The sequence below is a fragment of the Salvelinus fontinalis genome, chromosome 41 (assembly GCF_029448725.1).
Source record: "Salvelinus fontinalis isolate EN_2023a chromosome 41, ASM2944872v1, whole genome shotgun sequence".
Lineage (NCBI taxonomy): Eukaryota > Metazoa > Chordata > Actinopteri > Salmoniformes > Salmonidae > Salvelinus > Salvelinus fontinalis.
Genome location: NC_074705.1, coordinates 1,915,429 through 1,930,428, shown reverse-complemented (window position 1 = coordinate 1,930,428; position 15,000 = coordinate 1,915,429). Strand labels below are relative to the sequence as shown.

Sequence of the window (15,000 nt, the reverse complement as noted above, 5' to 3'; positions counted from 1 at the left end):
ATTTACTGCCTCATTTAGGTTTCCCGTTTAGCTTCTTTTTTTCTTTTCTTTTTTTTATCCCATTTTCTCCCCAATTTTCGTGGTATCCAATCACTAGTAATTACTACCTTGTCTCATCGCTACAACTCCCGTACGGGCTCGGGAGAGACGAAGGTCGAAAGCCATGCGTCCTCCGAAGCACAACCCCACCAGCCGTACTGCTTCTTAACACAGCGCGCCTCCAACCCGGAAGCCAGCCGCACCAATGTGTCGGAGGAAACACCGTGTACCTGGCCCCCTTGGTTGGCGCGCACTGCGCCCGGCCCGCCACAGGAGTCGCTGGAGCGCGATGAGACAAGGATAACCCTACCGGCCAAACCCTCCCTACCCCGGACGACGCTATGCCAATTGTGCGTCGCCCCACGGACCTCCCGGTCGCGGCCGGCTGCGACAGAGCCTGGGCGCGAACCCAGAGACTCTGGTGGCGCAGTTAGCACTGCGATGCAGTGCCCTAGACCACTGCGCCACCCGGGAGGCCCTAGCTTCTTTTTAAACCTGATAGTGTGTGGGTATTTAGTACCAGGGCCCAGCTCTAACAGGTCCAGGCTCTGCTGTAGGCCATGTGCTGTGGGTGACAGCAGGCACAGGTCATCTGGGTAGAGCAGGCATTTAACCTCTGGATTGCAAAGACTAACACCAGGGGCTGAGGATTCTACTAGAACAGTGACCAAGTCGTTGATGTACAGAGCCTTCAGAAAGTATTCAGGCCCCTTGACTTTTTTCCACATTTTGTTAGGTTACAGCCTTATTCTAAAATTGATTAAATCGTTTTTTCTCCTCATCGATCTATACACAATACCCCATAATGACAAAGCATAAACAGGCTTTTAGAAATTTCAGTAAATGTGTTAAAAAAATATATTCAAATTTACATAAGTATTCAGACCGTTTACTCAGTACTTTGTTGAAGAACCTTTGGCAGCGATTACAGCCTCGAGTCTTCTTGGTTATGATGCTACAAGCTTGGCACACCTGTATTTGGGGACTTTCTCCCATTCTTCTCTACAGATCCTCTCAAGCTCTGCCAGGTTAGATGGGGAGTGTTGTTTCTCATGGTCTGAGAGGCCTTTAGGTGCTTTGGCAAACTCCAAGCAGGCTGTCATGTGCCTTTTACTGAGGAGTGGCTTCCGTCTGGCCACTCGACCATAAAGGACTGTTGGAGTGCTGCAGAGATGGCTGTCCTTCTGGAACGTTCTCCTATCTCCACAGAGGAACTCTGGAGCGCGGTCTGAATCTGACGGCTGGCTGACGGCTCTGGACGCTCATGGCTGGCTGACGGCTCTGGATGCTCATGGCTGGCTGACGGCTCTGGACGCTCATGGCTGGCTGACGGCTCTGGACGCTCATGGCTGGCTGGCGGCTCTGGCAGATCCTCTCTGGTTGGCGGCTCTGGCAGATCCTGTCTGGTTGGCGGCTCTGGCAGATCCTGTCTGGTTGGCGGCTCTGGCAGATCCTGTCTGGTTGGCGGCTCTGGCAGATCCTGTCTGGTTGGCGGCTCTGGCAGATCCTGTCTGGTTTGCGGCTCTGGTAGATCCTGTCTGGGTGGCGGCTCTGGCAGATCCTGACTGACGAATGGCTCTAGCGGCTCCTGACTGACTAACGGCTCTGACGGCTCGGGACAGACGGGCGGCTCTGACGGCTCGGGACAGACGGATGGCTCAGACGGCACTGGGCAGACGGATGGCTCAGACGGCACTGGGCAGACGGATGGCTCAGATAGCGCTGGGGAGACGGATGGTTCAGATGGCGCTAGGGAGACGGATGGCTCAGATGGCGCTGGTGAGACGGATGGCTCTGGCCTGATGAGGCGCACTGTAGACCTGGTGCGTGGTGCCGGAACTGGAGGCACCGGGCTAAGGACACGCACCTTCAGGCTAGTGTGGGGAGCAGGGACAGGGCACACTGACCTCTCGAAGCGCACTATAGGCCTGGTGCGTGGTACCGGCACTGGTGGTACCGGGCTAAGGGCACGCACCTCATGGCGAGTGCGGGGAGAAGGAACAGTGCGTACAGGGCTCTGGAGACGCACAGGTGGCTTAGTGCGTGGTGCCGGAACTGGAGGCACTGGGCTGGAGACACGCACCATAGGGAGAGTGCGTGGAGGAGGAACAGGGCTCTGGAAACGCACTGGAAGCCTGGTGCGTGGTGTAGGCACTGGTGGTACTGGGCTGGGGCGGGGAGGTGGCGCCGCCGAAAATACCGGACCGTGTAGGCGTACTGGCTCCCTTGAGCATTGAGCCTGCCCAACCTTACCTGGTTGAATGCTCCCCGTTGCCCGACCAGTGCGGGGAGGTGGAATAACCTGCACCGGGCTATGTAGGCGAACCGGGGACACCATGCGTAAGGCTGGTGCCATGTAAGCCAGCTCGAGGAGACGTACTGGTGGCCAGATATGTAGGGCCGGCTTCATGACATCCGGCTCAATACTCAATCTAGCCCTGCCAGTGCGGGGAGGTGGAATAACCCGCACCGGGCCATGCACACGTACAGGAAACACCGTGCACTCTACTGCGTAACACGATGTCTGCCCGTACTCTCGCTCTCCACGGTAAGTACAGGGAGTAGGCGCAGGTTTCCTACCTGACTTCGCCACTCTCGCTTTAAGCCCCCCCCCCAATAAATTTTTGGGGTTTTCTCACAGGCTTCCTACCGCGTCTTCGTGCTGCCTCCATACACCGGTATCCCTCCTCGCACTGCGCCAGAGAATCCCAGGCGGGCTCCGGCACTCGCCCTGGGTTGATCGCCCACCTGTCGATCTCCTCCCACGTAGTGTAGCCCAGATCCTTTTCCTGCTTCCGAGCTAGCTCCTCATATCGCCACCTCTCTGCTTTCGCTGCCTCCAGCTCAGCTTTGGGGCGGCGATATTCTCCTGGTTGAGCCCAGGGTCCCTTTCCGTCCAATATTTCCTCCCATGTCCACGAGTCCTGGTTACTTTGTTGCGCTCCCCCATGCTGCTTGGTCATATATTGGTGGGTGGTTCTGTAAAGGCGTTCTTCCTCCTCTTCATCCGAAAAGGAGGAGTAGTGATTCGACCAAAATGCAGCGTTGTAGTTTGACATATTATTTATTAAACAAAAACAGAAAACACGACGAACACTTGAATAATTACAAAACAAATAAACGATGTAGACAGACCTGGACACGAACTTACATATAACGTGAAGAACGCATGAAACAGGAAACAGACTACATAAACCGAACAAACAAACAAACCGAAAACAGTCCCGTGTGGCGCAATGACATAGACACAGACACAGGAGACAACCACCCACAACAAACAGTGTGAAAACACCTACCTTAATATGGCTCTCAATCAGAGGAAATGAAAACCACCTGCCTCTAATTGAGAGCCATATCAGGTCACCCTTAACAAACATAGAAACACACAACATAGACTACCCACCCAAACTCACGCCCTGACCGTCAAACACATACAAAATAACAGAAAACCGGTCAGGAACGTGACAGCTACAGAGAGTAAAGGACAACGCTCTGTCTCTCTCTAGCTACAGAGAGTAAAGGACAACGCTCTGTCTCTCTCTAGCTACAGAGAGTAAAGGACAACGCTCTGTCTCTGTCTAGCTACAGAGAGTAAAGGACAACGCTCTGTCTCTCTCTAGCTACAGAGAGTAAAGGACAACGCTCTGTCTCTGTCTAGCTACAGAGAGTAAAGGACAACCCTCTGTCTCTCTCTAGCTACAGAGAGTAAAGGACAACGCTCTGTCTCTGTCTAGCTACAGAGAGTAAAGGACAACGCTCTGTCTCTGTCTAGCTACAGAGAGTAAAGGACAACGCTCTGTCTCTCTCTAGCTACAGAGAGTAAAGGACAACGCTCTGTCTCTCTCTAGCTACAGAGAGTAAAGGACAACGCTCTGTCTCTGTCTAGCTACAGAGAGTAAAGGACAACGCTCTGTCTCTGTCTAGCTACAGAGAGTAAAGGACAACGCTCTGTCTCTGTCTAGCTACAGAGAGTAAAGGACAACGCTCTGTCTCGGTCTCTCTCTGTCTCCAATCTCTCTCTCTCTGTGTCTCTCTCTCTCTCTCTAGCTACAGAGACTAAAAGCTAAAGCTCTCAAATGTTATTTTCCTGACATCTTTAGAAGGCAGAATCTTACCCACTGCCCCTCCTCTCCTCCTCCTCTCCTCCCCCCTCCTCTCATCCCCTCTCTTTTCTAGTCTGATCTCTCTTAAGGACATACATCTTGAAACAGGCACAGCTCTCCGGGAGCGCCACATCACTAAAGAAAATACTGAGAGAAAAGGAGTCATTATGTCATGTTGTAACCTTGATTTCACCACTTCCCCTGTCTGTTTTCTGTACCCACGTTTCATTTCAGTTCTGTACCAACTACATCACAGTGACTTTGATCTTGGATATAGTCTATATTTTCTAACCTCTTTTATCCCCTCCTCCTGTAGAATCTCGTCCTCCTGTGGAGGTAGAATCTCCTCCTCCTGTAGAATCTCCTCCTCCTGTAGAATCTCCTGCTCCTGTAGACTCTCCCCCTCCTGTAGACTCTCCCCCTCCTGTAGACTCCCCCCCCCTGTAGACTCTCCTCCTCCTGTAGACTCTCCTCCTCCTGTAGACTCTCCTCCTCCTGTAGATACTCCTCCTGTAGAATCTCCTCCTCCTGTAGAATCTCCTCCTCCTGTAGACTCTCCTCCTCCTGTAGACTCTCCTCCTGTAGAATATCCTCCTCCTCCTGTAGAATATTTTCCTTCTGTAGACTCTCCTCCTCCTGTAGACTTTCCTCCTGTAGACTCTCCTCCTGTAGAATCTTCTCCTCTTGTAGAATCTCCTCATCCTGTAGAATATCCTCCTCCTGTAGAATCTCCTCTTGTAGACTCTCCTCCTCCTGTAGAATATCTTGCTCCTGTAGAATCTCCTCCTCCTGTAGAATCTCCTGCTCTTGTAGAATCTCCTCCTCTTGTAGAATATCATCCACCTGTAGACTCTCCTCCTCTTGTAGAATCTCATCCTCCTGCACAATCTCCTCTTCTTGTAGAATCTCCTCCTCCTCCTGTAGAATCTCCTCCTCCTCCTGTAGAATCTATCCTTCTGTAGAATATCCTGCTCCTGTAGAATTTCCTCCTCTTGTACAATCTCCTCCTCTTGTACAATCTCCTCCTCTTGTAAAATCTCCTGCTCCTGTAGAATCTCCTACTCCTATAGAATCTCCTCCTCCTGTAGAATCTTCCACTCCTGTAGAATCTCCTCCTCTTGTAGAATTTCCTCCTCCTGTAGAATCTCCTCCTCTTGTAGAATATCCTGCTCCTGTAGAATCTCCTCCTCCTCCTCTTGTAGAATCTCCTCCTCTTGTAGGATCTCCTCCTAAAAAAACTCTCCTCCTGTATTATCTCCTCCTGTAGAATCTCCTCCTCTTGTAGAATCTCATCCTCTTGTAGAATCTCCTCATCCTGTAGAATATCCTCCTCTTGTAGAATCTCCTCCTCCTGTAGAATCTCTTCCTCTTGTAGAATCTCATCCTCTTGTAGAATCTCATCCTCTTGTAGAATCTCCTCCTCTTGTAGAATCTCCTCCTCCTGGAGAACTCCTCTTCTAGAATTTCCTGCTCCTGTAGAATATCCTGCTCCTGTAGAATATCCTCCTCTTGTAGAATCTCATCCTCCTGTAGAATCTCATCCTCCTGTAGAATCTCATCCGCTTGTAGAATCTCATCCTCTTGTAGAATCTCCTACTCCTGTAGAATTTCCTCCTCCTGTAGAATCTCCTCCTCTTGTAGAGTCTCCTCTTGTAGAGTCTCACCCTTTTGTGTGTTTGTGATGCTCCAGGTCTCAGTGGAGGAGAGTGCAAGGAGGAGAGGAGGGAGGGAAGGCATGAGAAGGGAAGAGATTTGTTATACTGGAGATGCCCATGGTAACACACAGTAGGGTGAAAAGAATGAGGGAGAGAGAGATTCTGAAAGTATTCAGACCCCTTCACTTTTTCCACATTTTGATATTTTTAACATTTAAGTCATTTAGCAGACGCTCTTATCCAGAGCGACTTACAAATTGGAAAGTTCATACATATTCATCCTGGTCCCCCCGTGGGGAATGAACCCACAACCCTGGCGTTGCAAGCGCCATGCTCTACCAACTGAGCCACACGGGACCGATATTTTACAGCCTTATTCTAAAATGGATTAAATAAAATAAAAAATCCTCAGCAATCTACACACAATACCCCATAATGACAAAAACAGAAATACCTTATTTACATAAGTATTCAGACCCTTTGCTATGAGACTCAACATTGAGCTCAGGTGCATCTTGTTTCCATGTATCATCCTTGAGATGTTTCTACAACTTGATTGGAGTCCACCTGTGGTAAATCCAATTGATTGGACATGATTTGGAAAGACACACACCTGTCTATATAAGGTCCCACAGTTGACAGTGAAAGAGAGTTTCTGCACTGAAACATGGGACCAACCCTTTACCTGGTTCGAGCCCTGAATGCTGATTGGCTGACAGCTGTGGTATATCAGACCGTATACCACGGGAATGACAAAACATTTATTTTTACTGCTAATTACGCGTTGCGTCGTGCGTTAGGACAACCCTTTGCCGTGGTATATTGACCATATACCACACTTCCTCGGGCCTTATTGCTTAAGTATACATACACTACATGACCAGAAGTATGTGGACACCTGCTCATCGAACATCTCATTCCAAATTCATGGGCATTAATATGGAGTTGCTCCCCGCTTTGCTGCTATAACAGCCTCTACTCTTCTGTGAAGGCTTTCCACTAGATGTTGGAACACTGCTGCTGGGACTTGCTTCCATTCAGCCACAAGAGCCCTAGTGTGGTCGCTCACTGATGTTGGGCGATTAGACATGGCTCGCAGCCGGCGTTCCAATTCTACCCAAAGGTGTTCAATGGGGTTGAGGTCAGGGCTCTGTGCAGGCCAGTCAAGTTCTTCCACTTTGTGCATTTGGGCAATGTCATGCTGAAACAAGAAAAGGCCTTCCCAAAACTGTTGCAACAAAGTTGGAAGCACAGAATCGTCTAGAATGTCATTGTATGCTGTAGCGTTAAGATTTCCCTTCACTGGAACTAAGGGGCGTAGCCCGAACCATGAACAACAGCCCCAGACCTCATCCACCAAACTTTACAGTTGGCACTATGCATTGGGGCAGGTAGCGTTCTCCTTGCATCTGCCAAACCCAGATTTGTCTGTTGGACTTCCAGATGGTGAAGCGTGATTCATCACTCCAGAGAACGCGTTTCCACTGCTCCAGAGTCCAATGGCGTCGAGCTTTACACCACACCAGCCAACACTTGGCACTGCACATGGTGATCATTAGACCATGGAAACCCATTTCATGAAGCTCCCGACGAACAGTTCTTGTGCTGACGTTGCTTCCAGAGGCAGTTTGAAACTCAGTAGTGAGTGTTGTAACCGAGGACAGACCATTTTTATGCGCTACGCGCTTCAGCTTCTGTGGCCTACCACTTCGTGGCTGAGCTGTTTTTGCTCCTAGATGTTTTCATAATAACAGCACTTACAGTTGACCGGGGCAGCTCTAGCAGGGCAGAAATTTGACATACTGACTTGTTGGAAAGGTGGCATCCTATGACGGTGCCACATTTAAAGTCAATGGGCTCTTCAGTAAGGCCATTCTACTGCCACTGTTTGTCTATGGAGATTGCATGGCTGTGTGCTCGATTTTATACACCTGTCAGCAGCAGGTGTGTCTGAAATAGCTGAATTCACTAATTTGAAGGGGTGTCCACATACTGCTGTATATATAGTGTATCTTGCTTGTCATTCTAACTGTTTCCGTTGTAATGCCTTCTATCTTCATGATTAAATACCCATGTATTTCAGTAATGTATTTGTTGGGTCACATAAAGTAACCCCGTCTCTCTCCCCTTCTCTCTCTCTCCCCCCTTTTCTCTCTCTCCCTCCCCTTCTCTCTCTCTCCCCCCTTCTCTCTCTCTCTCTCTCCCCTTCTCTCTCCCTCCCCTTCTCTCTCTCTCCCCCCTTCTCTCTCTCTCTCCCCTTCTCTCTCTCTCCCCTTCTCTCTCTCTCCCCCCTTCTCTCTCTCTCTCCCCTTCTCTCTCTCTCTCTCCCCTTCTCTCTCTCCCCCCCTTCTCTCTCTCTCCCCCCTTCTCTCTCTCTCTCTCTCTCCCCTTCTCTCTCTCTCTCCTCCCTTCTCTCTCTCTCCCCCCTTCTCTCTCTCTCTCCCCTTCTCTCTCTCTCTCTCTCCCCTTCTCTCTCTCCCCCCTTCTCTCTCTCTCTCCCCTTCTCTCTCTCTCCCCTTCTCTCTCTCCCCCCTTCTCTCTCTCTCCCTCCCCTTATCTCTCTCTATCCCCTTCTCTCTCTCTCTCTCTCTCTCTCTCTCTCTCTCGCTCTCTCTCTCCCCCCTTCTCTCTCTCCCCTTCTTTCTCTCCCCCCTTTTTTCTCTCTCTCCCCTTCTCTCTCTCTCCCCTTCTCTCTCTCTCTCCCCTTCTTTCTCTCCCCCCTTCTCTCTCTCTCCCCCCTTCTCTCTCTCCCCCTTCTCTCTCTCTCTCCCCTTCTCTCTCCCTCCCCTTCTCTCTCGCTCCCCTTCTCTAGGTAAATATGTGTACCAGCCGATGACCAACGTGTGCCGCCTCCCCAGCACCCCAGTGCCTGCCACGCCCACAGACAACCCCCATACCATGGACCTGACAGTCTCATTGGCCGAACGCTTCCTCATGACCGCCCCCTCCTTCCAAGCCCCGCCCTGCCTGGAGTCGCCCAAGTTCTGCATGATCTCAGACCTCTTCGTGGACGACTACATGGTCAAACGCATCAATGGGAAGATGTGCTATGTTCAGAGACCTCAACCTTCGACCATGCCCAGCCCGCCTCAATCACATCCCCCTCACCCACGTAACCCCCAGCCCCGGTCCAAACCCCATCCCCACCCCCAACGGACCCCCAGACACCACCCACACCCCCAGGGCATCAAGCCCAGTGCCCTGGGGGACAAGGTCACCACCCCCAAAATAGACCACTGCTCCTCCCCGTCCAGCTCTGAGGATTCTGGGATAAATGCGCTGAGCGGCCATTACATGGAGTCATGTGACGAGGGTTCTGAGGAAGAGGAGGAAGATGAGGAGGAGGAGGAGGAAGTGGAGGAGGATGAAGAGTTAAGTAGTGATGGAGAGTCTAGTCCACTAAGCATGTGGAATCAAGATGAGAGTTCTCTGCTCTCTCCGTCCAAGTCTATGGTGGAGATTATTGAGAAGATTGAGACAACTGTGTGAGACAACTTGCACTGTCACGTTGAAATAGAAACGATGAGACAGTGATCTAGCCGGTTCAGCTTAGAGCCACACACTCAAACACACACACACACACACACTAGCCTGTCAACGTTCCTCTAACTACAGTATACTAATCGTACAACACCAAAACAGTGACCTGTTACATATGAACTTTGACCTTTCACCTGTTATAGCATGGTTACCTACGACCTTTCACCCTGTTATAGCATGGTTACCTACGACCTTTCACCCTGTTATAGCATGGTGTACCTACGACCTTTCACCCTGTTATAGCATGGTTACCTACGACCTTTCACCCTTTTATAGCATGGTGTACCTACCCCATTCTACTCTACTCTGGAGGGATTTCACTTATCTTTCCAAACCAGTAGTCAGCTGAAAGAACCCACAAATGAACCAGAGCAGAAATGTAGGAATAAGTGAAGTGATCTAGTCTATGACCCGACACACTTAAAGAAGAGATGTGACCAAACAGATTCTGAGGATTCTAAATCATGAGGCTACTACTTTTTATACAACAATCAAGGTTGAAACCCAAATGGCACCCGATTCCCTATGTAGTGCACTACTTTAGACCAGGGCCCATAGGGGATAGTGCACTACTTTAGACCAGGGCCCATAGGGGATAGTGCACTACTGTAGACCAGGGCCCATAGGGGATAGTGCACTACTTTAGACCAGGGCCCATAGGGGATAGTGCACTACTTTAGACCAGGGCCCATAGGGGATAGTGCACTACTGTAGACCAGGGCCCATAGGGGATAGTGCACTACTTTAGACCAGGGCCCACAGAGGATAGTGCACTACTTTAGACCAGGGCCCATAGGGGATAGTGCACTACTTTAGACCAGGGCCCATAGGGGATAGTGCACTACTTTAGACCAGGGCCCATAGGGGATAGTGCACTACTTTAGACCAGGGCCCATAGGGGATAGTGCACTACTTTAGACCAGGGCCCATAGAGGATAGTGCACTACTTTAGACCAGGGCCCATAGGGGATAGTGCACTACTGTAGACCAGGGCCCATAGGGGATAGTGCACTACTGTAGACCAGGGCCCATAGGGGATAGTGCACTACTGTAGACCAGGGCCCACAGGGGATAGTGCACTACTTTAGACCAGGGCCCATAGGGGATAGTGCACTACTTTAGACCAGGACCCATAGAGGATAGTGCACTACTGTAGGGGATAGTGCAGGGCCTATAGGGGATAGTGCACTACTTTAGACCAGGGCTCATAGGGGATAGTGCACTACTGTTGACCAGGGCCCATAGGGGATAGTGCAATACTGTTGACCAGGGCCCATAGGGGATAGTGCACTACTTTAGACCAGGGCCCAAAGAGGATAGTGCACTACTGTTGATCAGGACACATAGAATATAATGCACTACTGTTGACCAGGGCCCATAGGGGATAGTGCACTACTGTAGACCAGGGCCCATAGGGGATAGTGCTCTACTGTAGACCAGGGCCCACAGGGGATAGTGCACTACTGTTGACCAGGGCCCATAGGGGATAGTGCACTACTTTAGACCAGGGCCCACAGGGGATAGTGCACTACTGTTGACCAGGGCCCATAGGGGATATGTAGAAAAAAGGGTGCCATTTGGCACAGATTCCACATGTTACATCACTAGTGTACTAAGAAGTATCTTCACAAACTTACATCACAAACACAGGAGAGGAGAGGGGGGGGGGGGGGGGTAGGGGGAGAGGAGGGGAGGGAGGGTGAGGGGGAGAGGAGGGGAGGGAAGAGGAGGGGGAGAGGGAGGGGAGGGAAGAGGAGGGGGAGAGGGAGGGGAGGGGGAGGAGATGGGGGTTAAGAAAGGAAGGGGACATGTGTGATGATGAATCTGTGACATCACGAGCATATTAACATCTGAAGTCTTTTACAACACTGCACATGTTTACAGGCCCACAAACAACACAGACAACATGGATGACCTGTAACAGGACGTATCTACACAGGTGGAGGGAGGGGTTACAACGTCCAGACACACCCACAAACAACACAGACAACATGGATGACCTGTAACAGGACGTATCTACACAGGTGGAGGGAGGGGTTACAACGTCCAGACACACCCACAAACACCACAGACAACATGGATGACCTGTAACAGGACGTATCTACACAGGTGGAGGGAGGGGTTACAACGTCCAGACACACCCACAAACACCACAGACAACATGGATGACCTGTAACAGGACGTATCTACACAGGTGGAGGGAGGGGTTACAACGTCCAGACACACCCACAAACACCACAGACAACATGGATGACCTGTAACAGGACGTATCTACACAGGTGGAGGGAGGGGTTACAACGTCCAGGCACACCCAGTGTCCTGCCAAGGCTTTCTGACAATCATCTGACTAGAATCACCCACCTGAAATGTGAACATAGACCCTGTACATGTAGCGTCGGAGCTTGAGGAGGCACAGCCCAGGACAGGGACCTCAGTGTGTTACAGACACAATGCAGAGCAGTAGCAGTGGGTCTAGGACATTGTTCTGACCACCACAAGACAAGGAGGAGAAGACCCGCTGTGTGTCTTGTCTGTCTCTAAATGATTGCTCCAATCACATGTTGAGGGTCTTGAACTAAGCACACCTTTCTGATCTATTAACACACAGAAACTATAGACACACACACACACACACACACACACACACGCATACACACGCTTTGTGGGTGAAACTCTATTCCTCTCTGATTGAAAGAGAATCGTAACATCAGGGATAAAAATATATACGCTTTAAAAAATCACTGTAAATACAGATGTAGGATCTTAATTTGATCACCCTGTTGCAGGACAACTTTCCTGCAATGCAGGAAATTTACAACTTGTAGTGTATTTGAGGTTAAAAAAGGCTTCTGAAGTTTGTAATTTCCACTTTGAAATTTCAGACTTGATTTTCACTTAGAAAACATCTATCAACCCCTACAAAAATGTAAATTCATTATAAGCCACATAATAATTCACATTTCCTGTTGATGCAGGGTTCATTTCATACTGTAGCAAACTGGCTCAAATGAAGATCCTACATCTGTACACATACAGTCAAATGATCACATATTATAGAGGGTATATCAAGCAAACCATTGTTTTCTTATGTCTTCAGTATATTGTTGCTATTCTGATTTTTCTAATAAATGATTTCACTAAAAAGAGGCTGCCTTGTGTGCTTTGTGAGGTGATTGTGTCAGGACCCGGTTACGAACTCGGGTCTCCAGTGTGAGGTGATTGTGTCAGGACCCGGTTACGAACTCGGGTCTCCGGTGTGAGGTGATTGAGTCAGGACCCGGTTACGAACTCGGGTCTCCGGTGTGAGGTGATTGTGTCAGGACCCGGTTACGAACTCGGGTCTCCGGTGTGAGGTGATTGTGTCAGGACCCGGTTACGAACTCGGGTCTCCGGTGTGAGGTGATTGAGTCAGGGCCCGGTTACGAACTCGGGTCTCCGGTGTGAGGTGATTGAGTCAGGACCCGGTTACGAACTCGGGTCTCCGGTGTGAGGTGATTGTGTCAGGACCCGGTTACGAACTCGGGTCTCCGGTGTGAGAAACAGTCACTTAGTAAACTGACAGATTGTGTCCCAAGAAGTGAGTTTGTCATATTAACATTTCTATCAGCATTATCAACGGTATATATCATTTCTATCAGCATTATCAACGGTATATATCATTTCTATCAGCATTATCAATGGTATATATCTCTAAAACAGCATTACAATACATCCATCAGCTACAGTACAGTATTACCTCACTGTCAACAGTAGAGACATAGGATTAATACAGTACAGTATTACTTCACTGTCAACAGTAGACTGTCAACAGTAGAGACATGGGATTAATACAGTACAATATTACCTCACTGTCAACAGTAGAGACATGGGATTAATACAGTACAGTATTACCTCACTGTCAACAGTAGAGACAGAGGATTAATACAGTACAGTATTACCTCACTGTCAACAGTAGAGACAGAGGATTAATACAGTACAATGTTACCTCACTGTCAACAGTAGAGACATAGGATTAATACAGTACAGTATTACCTCACTGTCAACAGTAGAGACAGAGGATTAATACAGTACAATATTCCCTTACTGTCAACAGTAGAGACATGGGATTAATACAGTACAGTATTACCTCACTGTCAACAGTAGAGACATAGGATTAATACAGTACAGTATTACCTCACTGTCAACAGTAGAGTTCATTGAACTTGCCACCCCTCTCTCTTCCCTCCCATCCACCACTTCCTGCTTCCCTCACCCTTTCTCTCTACCCCCCTCCCTCCTTCCTCTCTACGCCCCTCCCCCTCCCTCCTTCCCCTCTACTCCCCTCCCCCTCCCTCCTTCCCCTCTACTCCCCTCCCCCTCCCTCCTTCCCCTCTACTCCCCTCCCCCTCCCTCCTTCCCCTCTACTCCCCTCCCCCTTCCTTCCTCCTTTCTCTCTGCTCCCATGAAGCATTCATCCTTTCCACTCTAGTGTGTTTCTCACCACCATGCATGAGATGGCAGCCAGAACCATCAGGAGATAGCAGACAGAACCACCAGGAGATAGCAGCCAGAACCACCATACAGGAGATAGCAGACAGAACCACCAGGAGATAGCAGCCAGAACCACCATACAGGAGATAGCAGACAGAACCACCAGGAGATAGCAGCCAGAAACACCATACAGGAGATAGCAGACAGAACCACCAGGAGATAGGAGCCAGAACCACCAGGAGATAGCAGAGAGAACCACCAGGAGATAGCAGCCAGAACCACCAGGAGATATGAGCCAGAACCACCAGGAGATAGGAGCCAGAACCACCAGGAGATAGCAGCCAGAACCACCAGGCGGTATGAGATAGAGACATCTGCTCTACAAAGACACCTCTCTCTCTATCCACCCATCATGATGTGAGTCATGTGTCCAAAGGGAGAATTACCGGTCCCCTGGGGCCCTTTGGTAAATATGCTAATTGTTTTCTTCACATGCCTGCCAGTAAAAGGAATAAAACATGTTGGTAATGGATGACAGTTACTCCAAATGAACTGACGTTTTCCACCTCCAGTGATGTGTGTGTTGCTGTTGCTTTCTTGTCTCTGTTTTTGTCCTGCTTCAATAACACACGTCACCAGATTGGGTCTGTTGGATGGAGGGGATTTCTCCCTGGGGATTAGCCCTCTAACTCCCTGACCTGTAACTCTGTAACGAGATTCTAAACGGAGATGTCTTTCCTTCTCAAAACAAGGTCTGTGCGTCCCGCCAAACTGCAGAACCTGATAAGTGAGGATTCCTTCAATCAGTCACTTGCATGAACACAGAAATTGTCTATTAGAACAGCACAAAACATTTCCATCATATTCTATCCTCTTATCACTAGTCACACTGGAGTGGAAAGGATGAATGCTTCATGGGAGCAGAGAGGAAGGAGGGGAGTGTGACCTCTCTCTCAAAAGACACCTGGTCTCTCTCTTTATCTTCTGGAGAGAAAGAACGAGAGGGAGAAATAGAATGAGAGAGAGAGTGCCTGGGAGACAGGAGAGAGATGGAGTTACTCCCTAGAGGGGAGAAAGCCATTCACATCACTTGTCAATCATAATAGGTGCCCAAATCGTCTCAGCCCAGAAGGCTTGGCTAGCCACTCAGAAAAACACCCTCTTATCAGACTCCTGTTTCCTTACTCAAACCC

The 15,000-nt window shown here is 49.6% G+C and overlaps 1 protein-coding gene across 1 annotated transcript in view; it reads left to right on the top strand.

Moving 5' to 3' along the window:
• The window catches only part of c41h3orf70 (chromosome 41 C3orf70 homolog), a 30,713-nt gene extending 19,716 nt beyond the window's left edge, over positions 1 to 10,997 (top strand). Inside the window, exon 2 of the mRNA XM_055908104.1 lies at positions 8,610 to 10,997. Within this exon, the coding sequence (XP_055764079.1) occupies positions 8,610 to 9,286 (677 nt within the window). The 3' untranslated portion in view covers positions 9,287 to 10,997. The remainder of the gene's footprint in view (positions 1 to 8,609) is intronic.
• Positions 10,998 to 15,000: the final 4,003 nt, after the last annotated feature.